This window comes from Canis aureus, chromosome X (genome assembly GCF_053574225.1).
Source record: "Canis aureus isolate CA01 chromosome X, VMU_Caureus_v.1.0, whole genome shotgun sequence".
Lineage (NCBI taxonomy): Eukaryota > Metazoa > Chordata > Mammalia > Carnivora > Canidae > Canis > Canis aureus.
In genome coordinates this window covers 13973408-13994411 of record NC_135649.1, presented here as the reverse complement: position 1 = coordinate 13994411, position 21004 = coordinate 13973408, and the positions used below count along the sequence as shown (strand labels likewise).

At 39.9% G+C, this 21004-nt stretch overlaps 1 protein-coding gene across 8 annotated transcripts in view; it reads right to left on the bottom strand.

The window, feature by feature from the left end:
• ATP11C (ATPase phospholipid transporting 11C (ATP11C blood group)) overlaps positions 1-21004 on the bottom strand; it is a 194406-nt gene that overhangs the window by 14260 nt on the left and 159142 nt on the right. For all 8 annotated transcript variants that reach the window (XR_013374938.1, XR_013374937.1, XM_077889005.1 and 5 more), the window contains 4 exons: positions 11675-11802; positions 6111-6246; positions 3414-3479; positions 1211-1314 (listed from right to left, as the gene is read on the bottom strand). Coding sequence is in view for 6 of the 8 variants with exons in the window: in XM_077889005.1 (XP_077745131.1) it covers positions 1211-1314; positions 3414-3479; positions 6111-6246; positions 11675-11802 (434 nt within the window). In the remaining 2 variants the exon portion in view is untranslated. The remainder of the gene's footprint in view (positions 1-1210; positions 1315-3413; positions 3480-6110; positions 6247-11674; positions 11803-21004) is intronic.

The following is a 21004-nucleotide window of genomic DNA, read 5'->3' as shown; positions in this document are numbered from 1 at the left end:
CCCCAAGCTTTTATTTTAAAAGCTTTTCAGAACAGTAAGGAATTTTTTTCTAATTAAATCTCAAGGGACAATAAACACAGCCTCACAGCTCTGTGATAACATGCAATGTTCTGTATGTATGATTTTGCTCAAACCAGCCAAAAAATGTACTCCTAGAATTTCATCCTATGGCTTCCCCTAGCCATGCCCTCTGCTGCTGGCATCCTTGTCAAGAGAAACTACTGATTGATGAATACAAGTACAGTATCTAAAAACAAAATATAGGGACACCTGGGTTGCTCAGCAGTTGAGCATCTCCCTTCGGCATGATCTTGGGGTCCTGGGATTGAGTCCTGCATCGGGCTCCCCGCAGGGAGCCTGCTTCTCCCTCTGCCTATGTCTCTGCCTCTCTCTCTGTGTCTCTCATGAATAGATAAATAAAATCTCCAAAAACAAAAAACAACAAAATATAGGCCTTTGGAAGTAAGGAACAGAGAAGACATTTTAGCTTATTCTCATGCCTTAGAACTCTCCCAATCACAGCTTATGTGTCCCTCTCACTAGAGTCTAATCTCCTTGAGGGAGGAGCAGTATTCATCTGTTTCCCAGAGTGTCTCAAGAAGAACAGATTCTGAATAAAAATCTATCGAACCAAGGTGCAATCAATGACCTTTAAGGCCACTCTGTAGAGTCTGCCTTTACCTCACCCAAAACAACAAGATGGCGATTTTAAGATCTAACCTTCTGAATATGAAGTGGTATCTATTCTCTCCCTTGAGCACATGTATAGTGACAAGATTGACAGTAATGCACCATAAGAAGAGATCAGACTCCAAATGAATAATAACCTAGCTCTTGGCCACTATATCATATAGAGTTCACAGGATGAGTATTTCCACTGGAAATCACATGGAAGGCCATGCTGGAACTTGCAGTTTCACTTCACAGACAGATGTTTATATACCTTCAAGTTGAAAGATATGGACAGGGGCTACTAGAAAGGAGGACTTTTGAATAACTCGTGTTAAGTTGATACACTTGCATTTGAAATCTTACCTGAAATTAGTAGCGTAATTACTAGCCTGGCAGTAACTTCCAGTCCATTAATATTGAAGACCTACCATCTTACAGAATCACACTTTAAAAATATAATTAATGCTTGCACAGACAGTGTACATATACATATATCTACTGTTATTTACATGTTACTCACACATGTGCAGCTGCTTACCAAATAATTCCTCCCCAGAAGAATGAGAAAAATACATAAAAGGCTAAAGAACCCCAAATCACAAAGTGATTTATCCATGTCCAGAAACGAGTATCCAAGGCGAGCTGAAAAGATACAACACAAAAGATTTAAGGATGGGTGCAAACTACACAAGCAGTTAAGTATACTATGCTCTCTGAGAACCTGCATACCATCTGATACCGATGGGAGGATCTAGCTTGGGTCAGGCAACAGAAGAACAGAATCCAGACTTTTCAAAGAGTTAAGTTCTGACCGAAGAGGACAGGCTTAGAGGGATGGCCAAGCAAGTAACTGCTGGGTATGGGGCTGCAGATGCCTCACTACGGAAGGAAGGGCAGGCATCGAGGGGATGGGTTAGCTAGGAAGAGTGGACAAACTATACAAAGGAGTCTTGATAGCTCAATTTCAACAAATGGGGATGATGAAATGCAAAGGCAACTACCTCTACACACCGCCACCACGTAGCAATGAATCATGGGCCTGACTATGTAGTGCGCCTTTCAATTACAAAACCTTTATCTAATCCATTAAATTAACAACATTTTCAATTGCCTTAGATTTTAATCCCTCCGTGTTTCTGCCAGGGCTGGTTGTTTCTTTCTTTAGATTATGGCACTTGGGATATTCAAATACAATCTAAAAATAAAAAGTATGGTCTGTTCTGCTTGTTTACAATTTGTGGGCCACATGGACTAATATCCACGGCATTTCATATTTGAAGAGGAGGTAGTGTCTCTGTGTTTTTGTTTTTTTTGTTTTTATTTCCTGCTGTGACACTCTGGTCCTTGATTCTCTGTTATAAGTTTCTCATTCATAAACAGGATGTTGAGAACATTGTTAAGGTAGACCAGTCTTGAATTCCCACCTCTGGGCTGCTAGGGTTTTCTCTAGCAATAATACCCATCCAAAGATGAGAGAGTGAATGTCTTTTGAGGGCCACATGAAAGAAGCTGCAGTAAGGCCAACTTTAACTATGGAGGCCATTGGAAGCCCTGGGGCCATATGCAAGACCAGGGAGAAAAAAGGTGGGGAGGCTTCAATTTCAAATCACAATCCCGTGAAACATAATAATAAATAGCAACAAGCAGTATCTATCATTCTGACCACATTCTATGTGCCAGACACCACTCTAAATGCTTGCTGTGTATCCACTAATTGACTTCCCACCAAAAATCCTAACAGAGGAAGGTACTACTTTTATCTCCATTTTATAGAAGAAATGAGGGCACTGAGAAAGGAACTCACTTGCCCAAAAATATCAACTAGTAAGTGACTAAATGGAGATGAATTGTAACATTCTCTTTTGCAGTCCTAAAATATTACTTAAATAGTAGATGAAAAATGCAAACATATGTTAGTTCTATTTGGCATGAGAAATGAATCAGGAAAAAAAACCTTAAAGGGGAAATGATCACAGGTTCCTTGTCAATCATACTTCTGGAATTCTAATTTTGACCACTGGGCATACTGGAATTCATTTACTCATTCTTGGATCCCATGTGAGATATTTATTACTGGAACAATCATCAAAAGAATTTGATTATGCTTTCAAATATAAGAGAGTCCCAAGTCATAAGTCTCAAGGGTGGAATTCGGCAAGGCTTCAGAGTATATCATTAATGCCAATGATTCTTGTATGTTACCTGCTGTATACTGTTACGTGTTTCATCACTAATATGGATAAATTTCAGTGATAAATGCATTAAATAAACCTTCATCACTACTAAGCTCTTTTGCACAAGTTATCTTGCTTATGGATACCTATTCAACTGTCTTTAGTACCCACATTCCTTTGAAGCTTGGTGTTTGTAAACAGATACATAATCTTAAAAACTATTCAAGTATTTAACATGGAAACACATATACACACTCAGCCTATTTATATACTACTTACACTATCTTGAAAGAAGAAACAGATTTTCAACGTAACTATGGTGGAAGAATTTTTTTAAAAAGGAAACAAATTAAAAAGGAGACAATATTCTGGAAAAAACAGATCACAAATAGCATACAAATGTCTAAATATCTAATATCATACATATTTTAGTAACTATTCAGACTTGAATGACAACCCTCAATGAAAGACCAAAAAAAAAAAAAAAACCAACAAAAAAGAATAGTGTGAAACCAGAAAGTACTACAAAAATGGTGTTAAATATATTTGAATAAATAAAAATCTAACCTTCAGAGTTACAGTGAATACTAAGACTGTGAAAACAATGGTTCCAAAAGTCCAGTTTCCATACACCTGAAAAACATTGAACAATTACATGCACCATGAATACACAAGCCTGCTTAAGAAAATAAAAAGGCAAATTTAATCTTGGGTGTAACCTCTAAAGATTTTTGTATAAAATACTTAGGGAAGTATCTGATCAAAGGATCAGGCCCCAATACTGGATTTTATTGTGACCCTAAATTTTCCTGGACAGCTACAACACACTTGTGGTTGGTAGGGTTTATTTCCATTACTCCATGTAGTACCAAACAGGGAGCACACTGGTGTAATAAACGCAAAACAAACCCCCCTATTCCGCTACCAGTAATGTTCATCAAAACAAGTCCTTTGAATGATTCCTGTCTCTAAAGAGTCTGATATGGGCTTTCTCTGTAATAAAGAACTAAAGCTCTCAAATGAGGACTAATTTCTCGACAAATCAACTCACATTTTAAAAACAGAGTCTAATTTCTGGCTGTAAATATTAGAGCTGTCAGTATGTGCACATCAAAGAAAAGCAGATAGCATGTATAAATCCCTAAGTATGGCAATGAATGGCACATATGCTTACCAAATGCTGTCAAGATCTGAATGCATAACATTAAAACAGAAAATGAAATGTAAAACGTTTTAAAAAATAATAAAAAAATTAAGATTCACAAAAGCAACAAAAGGATTTGGTCAAATTATACATGGTATTCTGTTTAATTGCTGATAGCAGTTTTTACACTTGCTACAATTTTAGCAAACATTTAGAAGGATGGTGACATATACAGTAAAGTCTAATTTGGTTTTCGTGAACTCAAAATGGGTGATGAATGAGACACAGGCTGGGCTGGAGCTCCCTACACACCCAGAGTTTGCTGAGCAAATGAATCACGTCAACAGGAATGCAGGAGAGTACCCACCTGCTCTGCAGCAAACTCTTTATTTTATTATTTGTTAAAAAGATTTTATTTATTTATTCATGGGAGACACACAAAGAGGCAGAGACATAGGCAGAGAGAGAAGCAGGCTCGTCACAGGGAGCCCGATGCCAGACTTGATCACTGGACCTCGGGATCACACCCTGAGCCAAAGGCAGACACTCAACCACTGAGCCACCCAGGTGTCCCATGCAGCAAACTCTTTTTAAGAAACAAACCATCAGCGTTTTATCATTTATGTGCTCAATAAAAATAAAATAAAAAGTGAAAGTCACAGAATCAAACCCCTTCTTACTGATGGGCAAAGTGGACTTGGAAAGTTTAAGTGACTGGCCTGCAGAGATGCAGTGGGTACTGTCCTTGACCAGTGCTACATGTGCCCACTCGAAGTACTACATCTGTATTTCCTCAACAGTTACTCAGTGATTAATAATTTTTTATAGGTAACCTCTATGCCCAAAGTGGGGCTCGAACTCATGACCCTGAGGTTGAGTCACAAGCTCTACCGACTGAGTCAACCAGATACCCCCAGTGTTTAATAATTTTAAGGGATTCATACTAAGCTTTTGTTTTTTTGTGTTTTTTTTTGGTATATTTTTTAATTGGAGTTTGATTTGCCTACATATAGTATAATACCCAGTGCTCATCCCATCAAGTGCCCCCCTCAGTGTAAGCTGACTTTTGTTAGTCCAAATTAGTATATGCGCTGCCAAAGCGAACACATTGTTAGTCCAAATTAGAAAGGTTTTGGACTGTAATACCTAATTTCAAATTGTCATTCAAATTCACTGGGCCTATTCCTTCTGTAGCAGATATTGACTGTGTAGGTTCTGGACACAGTGTACTCAGTAAATTAATTTTTAACCTTAGGTTTGCCTCACGTTATAATTATAAAGAACGAGTAACCATTAAACAGGAAGCCCAGAAATAGCAAAGAATGAACGTAGTGAAGGCATAAGTGAAGTGGCGGGCTTAATTTTCACTGTATGGCTATGGGAAGACCTCACCCATCAGCAGTTCTCTCCTAGAACACAGCCAGGGGGAAATCATCCCAATGCACATGCTGACCTACATAGTCGCTTGCTAGGAAGGCACTGGTAGGATTCATGCAGTCTTTTTGGAAAACACTAGGCTCCCATGTGGAAGGAAAGGAGGAAGAGAAGGGAATTCCGTCGCTTTATCTATTGGGCAAATACTGCAAAGATGGTGGCGACCCCCTTCAACTCCAAGTATGAAAGGTCACTATACATAGGAACTGAGTGGGGCCGGATTTTACTTTTAAAACAAGAGAAGTCTTGGGGTGCCTGGCTGGCTCAGTCAGTAGACCATGCGACTCTTGATCTTGGGGTCCTGAGTATGAGCCCCACATTGGAGGGTAGAGTTTACTTAAAAAAAAAAACAAAAAAAGAAAAGTATAGGGGTCTAAAATCTGAAGTCCTAAGAACTCTGTTCATCTATTCATCTATTAAAAATTACAGCTAAGTTAAGCCTCTAGAAGGCTTAACATAACTATGTACATAAGCTTTCTAGTTAGCCATGCACACACAAAGGAAGTGGTTTCTTACTTCAGTAATTCCATCATTCTAAAAAAGTTCTAAGAACTAAATACTGTACCTTAAGAAAAAGTTTACAAAATGATTACAGCTGGATGATGTGTATGATAAATCCAGTGCCTATAAAAAAAAGAGTAAGCCATGCTTATTCTTATTCTAAGAGATAATGAAATATTTTTTACCTTTGCATTTTCTTCTAGGGATGAAGTCTGAAAAAGAAAGTAAGTCCCAAAGAAGAACACTGTCCCTTCAAACGCTGCTAGAAACGTCCAATATAAGAAGGGTCCCAACTGTAACATGGCATTGCCAGAAATTTTCCTATTGAGAAGTGGGGGAAAAAACACCGGTTAATGAATCTCTGTAGGCTGTCTAGTTAAAGAGACGGTGAAATGTCAGAGGGCACACAGATATGACCAGGTTATAATGAGGAGAGGTAGCCCTGGGGCGTGGAGGGCTATACTGAGCCACAGTTTTATCTCCATGCAACCGCCTCAAGATGGATGCATTGGAGAAATAGTCAAAGCACTAAGTTTAAAATTCTGGCCACTGACGACGATAGCATCATCAATAATAATTAGCTCCCATTACTGAGTACTTTTTATATGTCAGTAAACTGGGTTAAGAGTTTTATATATATTGTCCGTATCTTAAAAAAATATTCTATTTATTTATTTGACAGACAGCACAAGCAGGAGGAGCAGCAGGCAGAGGGAGAGGGAGAAGCGCAGGGAGCCTGATGCAGGGCTTGATTCCAGGACCTCGGGATCATGACCTGAGGAGCTGAAGGCAGATGCTTAATTGAGTCACCTAGATGCCTCTATGTATTGTCCATTTTTATCCACATAAAATCCACGTGAGTTAAGTATTTTTGTCAGTCCCGTTTACAAATAATGGGCCTTGAAAAGATCTGTCATGATGGTTCCCAAGCTATGACGCACATTGGAATCACTTGGGGATCTTTAGAACCACTCATGCCTGACTCCCACCTTCCTCATGCTGATTTAACTGGCTTGAGATGTCACCTGGGCATGAGGATATTTTTGAAGCTCCCCAGGGGACTCTAATGTGCAGTAGATTTTAGAAACCACTAGCGTAGTAGCCTGCCAGAGTTCATTCAGTTAGTAAGGGGAACTGCTGGTATACAATCACAGATTGACTTGACTTCAAATCACAGCATATGCTCTCAACCTAGCTGCCATGGCTTTTCCGACTACAATTGTTAAGATATTTCTTTTCATCAAGATTTCTTCTTAGAAATGAAACCTTTTTTAGGTGTTGGGTACCCTTTATATTTTTTCAATTGAGTCAAATAGTGTTTCAAGCTATATAGTCATGTTTTCATAAACGGTAGGTAGATCAAAACTTTAAAATCTGTTAAAATAACACAATCTTCTTGCTACAAGTTAGTGTGTTAAATATGGCTACTAATTCTAATGGAGCAGAGCCACAGAAAGATGGGTTTATGCATGGAAATCTTTTGGTCTATTTCAAATTGCCTTAAAAAAAAAAAAAAAAAAAGAATCCGGGCAGCCCGGGTGGCTCAGCGGTTTAGCACCACCTTCAGCCCAGGGCGTGATCCTGGAGACCCTGGATAGAGTCCCACATCAGGCTCCCTGAATGGAGCCTGCTTCTCCCTCTGCCTGTGTCTCTGCCTCTCTCTCTCTCTCTCTCTCATGAATAAATAAATAAAATCTTAAAAAATATTAAAAAATGAAAGAGAATCTTAAGCAGACTCCATGCTTAGTGCAGAGCCTGACGAGGGGCTTGATCTCATAACCCTGAGATCATGACCTGAGCCAAAATCAAGAGTTGATCCCTTAACCGATTGAGCCACCCAGGTCCTTCTCAAGTTGCTCTTAACATTTATCGAAAGGTATCTAATCATTCATATAGCATGCTGTTGCCCATACTATACAGAATGTCACTTGGCTTTATCGAGTAACAAACACCTTTATAGGAATGCCTGGGTGGCTCAGCGGTTGAGTGTCTGCCTTCGGCTTGGGACGTGATCCCAGAGTTGCGGGATCAAGTCCCACATCGGGCTCCTGCATGGAGCCTGCTTCTCCTCCCTCTGCCTGTGTCTCTGCCTCTGTTTCTCATGAATAAATAAATAGAATCTTTAGGGGAAAAAAAACACCTTTATAATGTAAATGCAACTAATCTCTGTTCACCTGGTATTGAGTACTGTGGGGGTTTTCTGAAAACATGGCAATCATGCAACTTTTACCTGATTTCCAGTTGCATGAAAGAATTTGAAATTCGGGGGATGCATAATGCAATGTGTTGCTGTCTGCCCTAGAAAAACTGCAGGAGCAAAGAGGTGGCTGCTTCTCAGAAACAAGCTCTCCCCACAGACAGTAAGTCACATTCTCAAGGCAACTGGGAGCCACAGGGAAGGCACCTTCCTACAGATTCTTGCAATGAGTGCCCAGAAACCGCCCAGCCAATGAGGCTTTTGCAAGCCACTGAATTTGGGCTGAGGCAGGAGTGGATCCTGTCTTTCTAGACTGTCTCATAGCCAACATGAAGGAGAATGTGAGAGAAAATGAAGATTCAGGGAGCAGCTGCCTTGCAGCACAGGCCTGAGCACCTCCCTATGATGGGAAGCGGAAGGTGTACTGGAACCTTTCTTTTGCATTTTTTTTTTTTTTTTTTTTTTTTTTTTTAAAGAGGAAATTTTTTTTTTTTTTCAATTTTTTTTTTTTATTTATTTATGATAGTCACACAGAGAGAGAGAGAGAGAGGCAGAGACAAAGGCAGAGGGAGAAGCAGGCTCCATGCACCGGGAGCCCGACGTGGGATTCGATCCCGGGTCTCCAGGATCGTGCCCTGGGCCAAAGGCAGGCGCTAAACCGCTGCGCCACTCAGGGATCCCTTTCTTTTGCATTTTTTAAAAAAGATTTTATTTTTTATTTACTCATGAGAGATGCAAAGAGGCAGAGACATAGACAGGAAAAGCAGGCTCCCTGCAGGGAGCCTCATGCCGGATTCGATCCCAGGACTCCAGGATCACTACCTGAGTCAAAGGCAGACAGTCAGTCAACCACTGAGCCACCCAGGTGCCCCCTTTCTTTTGCCTTTAAAAGCTGAAGAAGAAACAAATGATGGCTCTTCCCTCTGTAGAAGAACTACAGTTTACTATTTAAATTTCTCTTAAAAGCAGGAAAATATCCAAATATATCGTTTCATGTCATAGTATTTGCAAAGTGCCCAGGTCACCACATCCCTGAAGGTGAAATCTGTAAATAGGCACAGGCTGTCATCAGTAATACTAGGTGGTATAGCTGCAGAGAGGGCCCCATAGATGACTAGGGCTTCATGCTTCCAAAGGAATAATTGGAGTAGCAGAGTGATCACCAATATAGGGACAGGCTGAGATCAGCGTCTCATCAGGGCAGGGAAGAAGAAAAGCTGCATTTCGAGCTGGTCAATAGGGGAATGCCATGGCTTTTTCACTTATGCAGGTGTAGCAAGTATACCTTTAGGGAAAATCATTCAATAATTTGTGACCTATACCTGTAGTTCCCTAACTAAAACATGGACACCCTTAAAATAATTTGTCCTCAACAGCTTTCTTGAGATTTTCAACATTCTTGATGAAAGCGCTCAGCATAGCCCTGAAGTCATGCGCAGGAGGGTGTTAGAATAAGGTTAACAGATGCCATCTCATTGAAAACTATGTGCCAGGGACTGGTTTAAGTTGTTTTACATGTAGTCACTCATTTAATCCTCACAAAACCCCATTATTAGCTGTTACCATTACCCAGATTTTACTGATGGGCAGGCAGTTAGCCTGGACTTTTGGTGGGACTGAACGTGAGGGATCTGCTCCCTGCCCCCAAACCCTGCGTCGACCAGAGCAGCTGCACTACTGGATTTCACTTTAGTTGTCTGGAGACAGAACACTGCTGCTCAGTGTTTGAAAACCACCAGCCAGCTGGAAAGAGCATGGGGCTAGTCATCAGGGGGCCTACATTCCGATCTTGGTGTGGCCTTTAGTTTCACCATGTGTCTTTAGGTAAGTCATTTCTGGGCCCTGGTTCCTCATTTTAAGAAAGAGAGCATGGGAGCGGATGCTCTGTAAGATTTCTCCCAGGGTTTCTAGGATTCCCCTCTAGATCTAACTATCCCCTTGCTACGAATACAGGGAAAAGCAGAACATGTTAATGCCACAAGAATGCAATCAGCAAACTCCAGATTGGGGTAAACTCTACAAGATGAATGACCCAGTTTTGTCAACAAATAAATTTCTGGGTTAACCTACAAGTTAAAACAGACTCAAGAAGCATATTAGCTAACTACAGTATATGGACCTCATCTGGATTCAAACAAGCATGCTATAAAAAGAAATGAGTCAACTAGAGAAATCTAAACCTTGATTGGATATATGATAATATATATTATGGACTTGTTAAAGTTTTAGGTATGATAGGGTACTATTTGTTTAAGTCCTTATCTTTAAGAGATACTTAATAGTATCTCTTAATAACTTAATAGTAACTCTATAGTTACTGAAATAACTATTTTATATAATGTTTGGTATTTATTGCAAAGCAAGTCTGTAATAGAACAAACAGGGTTATTAATGAAATAGGATAGACCCAGAATTGATAATTACTGAAGCTGAGTGATGAGCATAGGGAAGTTCACTATATTAATAGTATTTTTGTTACTACTGTGTATGTTTGAAATTTTCCATTTTTCCATCTTTAAAATAATGACAAATTTTGTAAAGCTGGTTAAGTCTAACAATTGCTTAATGTAAGTTTTATGAGTCATACTGGTTAAAGAAATCCCTTAAATTTGTGCACCTTCACTTCATACAAATAAGCCACCTAAGTCGCTGTACTGCAGTTGCTACCCACTGTTTAGCAATGCTTGTCATCTGCTATAAATTAACATTTTCATCCTTAGGTGTATGCATAACTTAAAAAACACCAATTAAATCATACGTTAAACAACTGGCAAAGTTTCCCACCCATAGACAAAAGCATCCATTTCCAACTGACACAAAATGCATATAATGGCTCTGATGAGTTCATTATTTTCTTCAGCAATATAGTTTTAGAATGGAGCTAACAAAGTAGAGGCCATGCTTCTAGGGCAGTTTAAGAGAAAGTCTAGGAGCACCTGGGTGGCTCAGTCGGACAGGCAACCAACTTTTGGTTTCAGCTTAGGTTGTGATCTTGGGGTCGTGAGGTCGAGGACCGCATTGGGATTCAGGCTCACTGCGGAGTCTACTTCAGGTTCTCTCCCTTCCCCTTTGCCCCTGCTCTCACTCAAGTGTGTGTACACACTCTTTCTCTAAGATAAATAAAATCTTAAAAAAATAAGAGAGAAAGTTTACCATAATATCAGTCCAACCCATTATAGGTAGGAATCAATATTCTATAAACTACCAAAAAATCTTTGTGTATTGCCTTTTTCTTTCTTTCTTTCTTTCTTTTTTTTTTTGGTAGTTAAAATAGTGTGTCTTCCTGTGAGGCTCCAGAATTCTATGACAATGGAGGTTCAAGTTTTAGGAATTAGTGATTTTGAACTAGATGATTCATACACATTCATGGACAGGACCTACATCTAAGACATCTATCATTTTCCTATTGAATAGTCTGGTTTAAGTACCTAAAATTCAGAACAGAACCATGTAATTGAATCAGGTTGGCAGTTGTGTCCTTCCTACCTGTGGATGAAAGAAACCCACAGTTTTGAAGGTCTGAAGTGGCTTTTAACTGTATGTTCTACTTACATATACAATCGGGGATCTGAGGTCAGAGTGTCAATATTGATATGCTGTTCCAGGAGACTGTAGGCCAGGATTGGCAAGGATGTGAAGCAGATGTTGTACATTGTCAGGTAAGCGGCATCATACAGTGGCTGAAATGACAGACAAAAGAAAAAGTGCACGTGTTTGGAAAAAAACACAAGCTAAAACAAGACAGTTTCCTTTCATGTTCGTTGTGATAGCAAAAGAAGTTTATAAACAAGGTCACTCTGATAGCTGTAGAAAAGAAACTAACATATTGTGGTGCATATTAATAGAGCCTCCCTTTTTGTAGGATCTTATTCAGAATGTATACACGCGGTAAGGTCTATTTCTAACAGGTATTTGCTAACAGATTTTGAAAAGATTTTTCAGTGAACAAAGAACAATTAAGTGTAAGCCTGGAACTGCATAGGCAGTGGTCAGCTTCTGTCATAGTGGGCTCTCTTGTTAATAGTTTACATAGTTTTAAATATCACTATCACCTTCTCCAGGCTGTATTTATGATATTGAATGTGGCCACTTACTAAGGATTTAAAGGGATGTATTTGCAAGACCAAAGCTAAATATATGTACACAGGCATGACTTCCCTAGGTTCCAGACCATAATTTCCACCTTTCTGCTGGTTGTCCCACAGGCATCTGTTAACTCAAAATGTCTAAAGCCCAACTCATTAACGTTCCCCTTAAATCTTTCTCCCATGGTCCCTACCTCAGTGAACAGTGCCCACAATGTTGCAACCCTACTATCGTTCTTGGTGCCTGGTACCACCTAGGTGCTCGAGAAATATTTTGAAATTAGCAATTCTCCTATGTCACTAGCCATTTCTTCTTGGGTCTCCTATTCTGCCCAAGCCCTTAGTTGGGAGTGTTCCAGCACGCACTGTTTGGGATGTCATACTCACTTTCTAGGTGATCTCACCAGTCCTGTGTTTTAATACCATACATTCACTGAACATTCCCGAATATTTATCTTTGGCCCAGACCTGTCGCCATGGACCTAGTTGCCCACTTATTACCTCTTGGAAATAGATTTCAAACCTACATCTGGAACTGAACTCCTCCTCTGACCTGCCCTTAGCTCCAACCTGCTCCTCCTGAAGGGTTCCCCATCTCAGGAAAGGGCAACTAAATCTTGGTGATTAGCTAGAATCAAAATCTTGGATTCATCCTTGATTCTTCTCTTTTTCACACTTGCATCCAGTCAATTAAGAAGTGTTTACTGGCCCTGCCTTCAGATATATTCAGAATCAGATCACTTCTCGGCTCCTCCAGTTACCACCCTACAAGCTTCCTCAGTGGCTCCCTACTTCTCCCCTTCATCTACAGTCCATGCAATGGCCTGAGTAGTTCTGTGAGAAAATAAGTCAACTCAAGTCACTGTTTTGTTCAAACTGTGCAGTGGATTCCTTTTATCTCTGAAAGTTAAAAGGCTCCCACAGAGGAGTGGCTATATAGTCCCACTGGATCTGGCTTCTTCTACCTGTCTGGCCTTATCTCTTAGATCTGTACCTTCAACATGTCAGGCACACTCTTGACTTAGGACTTCCTTGGAACTGGCTGTTGCCCCTGCCCGGAACACTTTCCCTTTACTCCCTCACTCATAAATATCAGCTCAAATGTCACCTTTTCAGAGAGACCAACCTTGATCCCAACTGCCTTTCTCATGGGCACATTTCCCCTGTTATCTTGTTTCTTTATTTTTTTATTTTTTTAATTTAATTTTCTTACAGTACTAGTCATCTTTTTATTTTCTGTTTTACATTTATTACTTTTGCTAGTTCATTTCACATTAGAATTCAAGTTCTGGGTGCGTAGAGATTTTTCTTTATTGTATTGACAGGTATAGCCTGAGAAACGCAAGGCAGCCCCTGATATCCAGAAGCTGTCCTGGCACTTACAATTAGGCACTGGTATTCGCCTGTCGAGTAAAACTTCAATGAGTAACAACATCAAGCAAGGCTATTCTTTTTAAGATTTTATTTATTCATGAGATACACACACACACACAGAGCGAGCGAGCGAGAGAGAGAGAGGTGCAGAGACATAGGCAGAGGGTGAAGCAGGCTACCTGCGAGGAGCCTGCTGTGGGACTCAATCCCCAGGATCATGGCCTGAGCCAAAGGCAGATAGATGCTCAACCACTGAGCCACCCAGGTGCTCCTCAAGCAAGGCTATTCTATGACCATGACAGATCAAGATAAGAACAGGACTATTACACAGAACACGGAATATGAATATTGTTCAAATCACAAAACTAACAAATATCCCTGTCCTGGCGAATATGGGTGACTGTTGTTTCTTGACTAATGACAGTGGTAGCCTCCTAGTCTTCAATCCTCCTGGTGAGATATACTGAAATGCTTAGTCATAAAATTACTCCCACTTAATTGAGAGCACCCAATCTAGATAAAGCACCCTCATCCTAAACCTTTCCCCCAAATGATTCCATTTAAGCCAAAATCGTATTTTTTTAAAGGATTTTATTTTTAAGTAATCTCTACAGTCAACTTGGGGCTCGAACTCACAACCTCAAGATCAAGAGCTGTACTCAAGTCTACTGACTGAGGCAGTAAGGTGTCCCAAGCCTAAATCTACGATTTTTCTAATACTCTCTTCCTGAGAGGCTCCGCTGTTCCTTATGTTAGTTTTGTTAATCTGTTCTGGTTTTTTTCTTTCTATACCATTTATTTCTGCTGTAATCTTTATTATTTCCTTTCTCTTGCTGGCTCTAGGCTTTATTTGCAGTTCCTTCTCTAGTTCCTTTAGGTGTAAGGTTAGATTATGTATTTGAGACTTTTCTTGCTTCTCGACGTGGGCCTGTATGGCAATACACTTGCCTCTGAGGACAGCCTTTGTTCCATCCTAAAGGTTTTGGACTGTCATGTTTTAATTTTCATTTGCTTCCATGTATTTTTTTATTTTCTTCTCTAATTTCCTGGTTAACCCATTCATTCTTTAATAGGATGTTCTTTAACCTCCATGTATTTGTGGTCCTACCAAATATTTTCTTGTGGTTAACTTCAAGTTTCATAGCATTGTGGTCTGAAAATATGCCTGGTGTGATCTCAGTCTTTCTGTACTTTCTGAGGCCTGTTTTGTTACCCAGTATGTGATCTATTCTGGAGAATGTCCCATGTGCACTCTAAAACAATGTGTATTTTGCTGTTTTAGGATGAAATACTCTGAATATATCTGTGAGGTCTGTCTGGTCCAGTGTGTTATTCAAAGCCCTTGTTTCTTTAGGGATTCTTAGAGGATCTGTCCATGCTGTGAGTAGGGTGCTAAAGTCCCCTACTATTATTGTATTATTATCACTGAGTTTCTTTCTATTTATTATTGATTTATATATATGAGTGCTCCCAAGTTGGGAGCATATTTACAATTGTTAGATCTTCTTGATAAACCCCTTATTATGATATAATGCTCTTTTTTTTTTTTTTTGATATAATGCTCTTTCCCATCTTTTGCTACAGTTTTAAAATCTAGTTTGTGGGCAGCCCGGGTGGCTCAGCGGTTTAGCGCCGCCTTCAGTCCAAGGCATGATCCTGGAGACCCAGGATCTAGTCCCACGTCAGGCTCCCTGCATGGAGCCTGCTTCTCCTTCTGGCGGTGTCTCTGCCCCTCTCTCTCTGTCTCTATGAATAAATAAATAAATAAATCTAGTTTGTCTGGGTGGTACAGTCAGTTAAGTGTCCAACTCTGGTTTTGGCTTGGGTTGTGATCTCAGGGTCTTGAGATTGAGCCCTGTGTTGGGCTTGGTCATCAGTGCAGAATCTACTTGGGAGTCTCTCTCATTCTCTAAAATAAATAAATATTTTTAAAAACCTAGTTTATCTGATAGAAATATGGCTATTCTGGCCTTCTTCTTTTGATGTCCATTAACATGACAGATGGTTCTCCATCCCGTTTTTGTATTTTTTTTTTTTTTAGAGAGAGAGAGAGAGAGAGAGAGAATGTGCACAAATAGGAGGAGAGAAGAAGAGGAGGAAAGAATCTTAAGCAGGCTCCATGCCCAGTCCAGAGCCCCAGTAGGGCTCAATCTCACAACACTGAGATCATGACCTGGACCTAAATGAAGAGTTAGTTGCTTAACGGACTGAGCCATCCAGATGTCCCATCCCCTCACTTTCAGTTTGCAGGTATCTTTAGGTCTAAAATGAGTCTCTTGGGGGATCCCTGGGTGGCTCAGCGGTTTAGTGCCTGCCTTTGGCCCAGGGCAGGATCCTGGAGTCTTGAGATCAAGTCCCACATCAGGCTCCCTGCATGGAGCCTGCTTCTCCCTCTGCCTCTGCCTCTCTCTCTCTCTTTCTCTGTGTGTCTCTCTCGTGAATAAATCTTTTAAAAAAATAAAAAATAAAAAAAGTAAAACGAGTCTCTTATAGGCAGCATATAAATAGATCTTGTTTTCTTTCTTTCTTTTTAAATCCATTCTGTTACCCTATGTCTTTTGATCGGAGCATTTAGTCCATTTACATTCAGAGTGATTATTCAAAAAGATGAATTTAGCGCCACTGTGTTGCCTGTAGAGTTGGTGTTTAAGGTGATGTTCTCTGGTCCTTTCTAGACTTTGTTGCTTTTGGTCTCTTTTTCTTTTTCTCCAATGAGTCCCTTTAACATTTCTCACAGGGCTGATTTAGTGGTCACCAACTCCTTTAGTTTCTTTTTGGGAAACTCTCCTTCTATTCTAAATGACAGCCTTGCTGGATAACAAATTCTTGGCTACGTATTTTTCCCATTCGGCACATTGACTATTTCCTGCCACTCCTTTCTGGCCTTCCAAGTTTCTGTGGACAGATCTGTTGTAAACCTGATCTGTCTTCCCTTGCAAGTGAAGGACTTTTATCCCTCTCTCATTTTCAGGATTCTTTCCTTGTCTGTATTTTGTGAATTTGACTATGATATGCCCTGGTGATGGTCAGCTTTTGCTGAATTTAATGGGAGTTCTCTGTGCTTTTTGGATTTTGAGGTCTGTGTCCTTCCCTAGATTAGGGAAGTTTTCAGCTATAATTTATGTGACTAAACCTTTTGTTCCTTTTCCCCTCGCTTTACCTTCTGGGACTCCTATGATACGAATGTTACTACGTTTTAATAAGTCATTGAGTTCCCTAAGTCTACCTTTGTGGTCTATTATCTCCCTTTCCCTCTTCTTTTCAGCTTCATTATTTTCAATAATTTTATATTCTATATCGCCGATTTGTTCCTCTGCTTCGTCCATTCTTCTTTTGATGGCCTCCACTTGGGATGCATCTCAGTTATAGCATTTTTAATTTCAGCCTGACTAGACTTAAGTTCTTTTATCTCTACAGTAAGGATTCTCTGGTGTTTTCTATGCTTCTTTCAAGCCCAACTTGTATCTGTATAATTGCTGTTTTAAATTCTAGTTCAGACTTCTTACTTTTATCTGTACTGATTAAATCCCTAGCTGTGAGTTCTACTTCCATTCTTTCTTTTGGAGTGAATTTCTCTGTTTCATCATTTTGTCCAGAAAAGAATGAAAACAAATGCCCACAAAAAACAAAACAAAACAAAACGAAAACAAAGGAAAACCACCAAAATAAAAAATCTCCCCCCAAAACCTAGATCCTGGGTGTGTTTTGGTGTGCTTATTAAAAGAATCTAGATCCCAAAACAAAAAACTAAATAAATAAAAACCAAAAGAATACAAAAAGATAAAGTATATATAATTTTTAAATTAATAAAAAAATTGAAAAAGGGAATTAAAAAAATAAGACAATATATGAAAAAATAATAATAAAAAAAGAATAAAAGTAAAAAGGAAGCTAGATTCTATTTTCCCCAAGAAGCGATGCTTTGCAGCCCTCTATGATCAGTCAACTTGGTGCAAGCAAATTGTTTGTGCTGGTCTTCTGGGGGTGCAGCCTGTTGGGATGATTCTCAGGTGGACTTGTCCTAGTGGAAATGAGCCTCCAGGGATCAAGGGGGTGGGGCTTGGTGTAGGCAGCTCCAGACTTACTATGTGGTGCTATTTTGCTCCCTGAAGACTTTCAGCGCTGATGGGAGGCATGAACATGGTGGTGCCCCAATGTCTAGCCCCAGAGCTCAAAGTCCCCACCCCCAACTCCTCAGTGAGCCCTCACAGAAGCAATCACTCGTGTCCCTGATCCCTGTTAGAACCCTAAATTCAACTGATCTGTGGTCAAGCTTTTTTATTTTTTAAATCTTAGGCGCACGACTGGGTTTTAAAACTCCAAATTTTAGGGACTCCTGCAGCACATATCTGCACTGTTCCTCTGGGGGAGGGTCTTGCCACATTTTTGCTGCTTGCCAGCCCCTGCCAGGAAAGTGGTAACAAAACCGTGTAGGGGTTCAAAATTTGTAGCAAAACAGAGCAGAAAGCTGGCACCAAGACTCACTGTTTTCACCTGGCTTCCATGCTCCTATGTCTAGGAACACTGCCACTTGGTCTTGAGACCCAGGGGATCCTCAGACCAGTGTCACTCCTGGGATTCAACCCCACTTTGTCACCTGTGCACTGTTAAGCTGGGCACATCCACCACTGTAGCAGGCTTATAAAAGTTCAGATTTTTGCTTGCCGCTTATAATACTTTGTGGTTGCCTCTGTAAGCAGGCTCCCTCCCTGCCACCTTACCCACAGCTATTATTGTCCCCCAAATCAACTATATGTACCTCCAACCTTCCAAAAGGTGATCATTTTTCTACTTGTCGACTTGCAGTTTTTGTTCTCTCAGACCTCTGATTGATTTCTTGGGTGTTCAGAATATGACAACTATCTAGCTGTGTTCAAGAGACAAGACATGCTTAGGGTCCTAAATGCTCCACCATCTTAACTCCTCTTCCACAAAGATTTAAACTCCTCAAAAATCGTCTACTGAATTGAAAAGTATCCCCAAATACCCAAATTGGTGCTTTGTTCCTTTTAATTCTCAAGGGAGAGGATTAGTTTGTTGGTGCACAATACTATATTTTCATTGGAAACGATCTCATTTTCACTAATGAGAAAATTGAAAACAGCAAACAAACAAACAAAAAGACTGCCTGGTGTGTAATTAAGTCTTGAATTTCATTCAAACAGAAGAAACATCAATCTACTTTTGTTCCACTATGGTACTATGATGTTACATGAGAGATAATTATAATTCTTAGATGCGTAATTAGGAGACAGTGTCCTCAAAACAAACAACAGGTTTAGTTGATAATAGTGTCCTATTAAACCTGCTACAAATATTTTCCTTTCACATAGGAAAAAGACCAGTATTATCCTAGCTTCGCTAAAGAAAGAGTTGCTGTCTGCTTAAAGAATCGGAATCCTGGGCAGCCCGGGTGGCTCAGCGGTTTAGCACCGCCTTCAGCCCAGGTCGTGATCCTGGAGACCCAGGTTTGAGTTCCACATCAGGCTCCCTGTATGGAGCCTGTTTTTCCCTCTGCCTGTGTCTCTGCCTCTCCCTTTCTCTCTCATGAATGGAAAAAAAAAAAAAAGAATCTGAATCCTGGTCCTATTTCTCCATTCTCCGTAGCTGGCTCTCCAACTTCCAGGGTTGCAGAGAACATGTGACGTGGACCTGAATTGAAAAGGGCTGACCAACTGTGTGTGCTCTAAACATATTTGTGATATGGGCGCTATATCCAGCAGTAGCACAAGGCCGAAGTTAAAAATAAAGCTACTGCACAGCACGCCACCACCTCAGACAGACCTTCTTTTTACCCGACACACTTTTCCTCTAAGATATCTGATAGCTCCCTCCCTCCTCTCCTTCAGCTCTCTGCCCAAATGTCACCTTGAAGAGAACTTTCCAGATCATCTTCTATAAAACAGCAGACTTCTGCATTCACACTCTACCAGTTTTTAATGCTTTGCTTTTTCCTTCAGAGCCTTTATCAGTACCTGACATATGTGTATGATTGCAGGCTCTCCCCCTAACACTACACTGTACTGTGAGCTCCATGGGGTAAGACTTTGTTTTGATCACTGTTCTATGCCCAGCACTCAGCCTGGCATACAGTAGGCACTCAAGAGACATTCAATAAATGAATGAACCTACCAACTGAGCAACAGAGGCAGCCAAACATCAACTCCTATGGAGACCTCAACAGCTAATGTAACCTAACCAGACCCCAGACAGACTGGGGCTTGAGTCTCAGCTGGCTTTATAAGGAATAAGTTCCTTCTTCATACAACTTGCGAATACAGTGGTTTCAAATTAAAAACAATGCTTTAACCAGATTAAGACAATTTCCATTTAGCACTTTGCTGCAAAACCGGAAATGTCTTTTTAAATACTTGCACTCATTCATGGAAGTGAGAACTTTGATCAGTAGTAATCTGAATGCTCAAAGCAGATTTATCAGAATTTATAAAACTCTCTGTAACTAATACTGTTAGTTTTACATACAAGAAGGCTGATGGCACTCAGTAGATGATGAATTCCTAAAGCAACCTGTGGAAGTGGCATCACGGGTGTGATGACACAGTACTGACATAAAGGAGAACGCACCAAACGAAAAGGGGGCAAGTTCTAGGGAAAGAGAGCAGTCACTTCCCATTCAGAACACGTCATCTTAGAAATACTACCAAGAAAATGAGAAAAAAGATCGCTTCCTAGCAGGAGGAGTGAAGCAGGCCTTGAAATTTAGAAACTCGGTCTCTAATATCTGTGATAATGCTACCATGAGCTCAGCTTGGCAAAATCACTGAATTGCTCATAAATTAACTACAAAATTTCTCAGTAATTGAGCATCACAGCTCCTGTATTTGGCTACACTTCCACGAGAAGCAACAAAGAGCCATTTCAGTTGTTAAAGCTATAAATGTGTATGCCTACCCACCACTTCTGTATCAAAAGAACACATATCTTCGTTACGGAGTAAGAGATGTTCAGGAGACAAAAAAGGGCAAAAACTGTAATTGCTCAAGCAATCCAAGGCTTTATCCAGGGATCACAGCTTCTTAGCCAGTTGAAAGATCAACATTTTTCTAGAAAATCAACCCGAGAAACTGCAAAGGTGTGAGATTTTCTTTGATGAAACATTAAGCTACACCATTTTAGGATTATTGGGAAACATGGTTTGCATTGATTAAAAGAAATACTCTTAAGGTTATCTCAATTCCAACAAGATGTATCAAACAACTTTTAAGAAGAAAGTAACAATACGTACATTACTAAAGCAAAGACATAAACATTTGCTATTGTCAAAAACCAGGGCAAGAAGATTAACTATTGAACTAAAAAATAAATAAATAAATAAATAAATAAATAAATAAATAAATAAATAAATAATTCTTTTACTTTGAACATGCCTCTCTCATCACTACAATCTAATACAAAAAAGGTA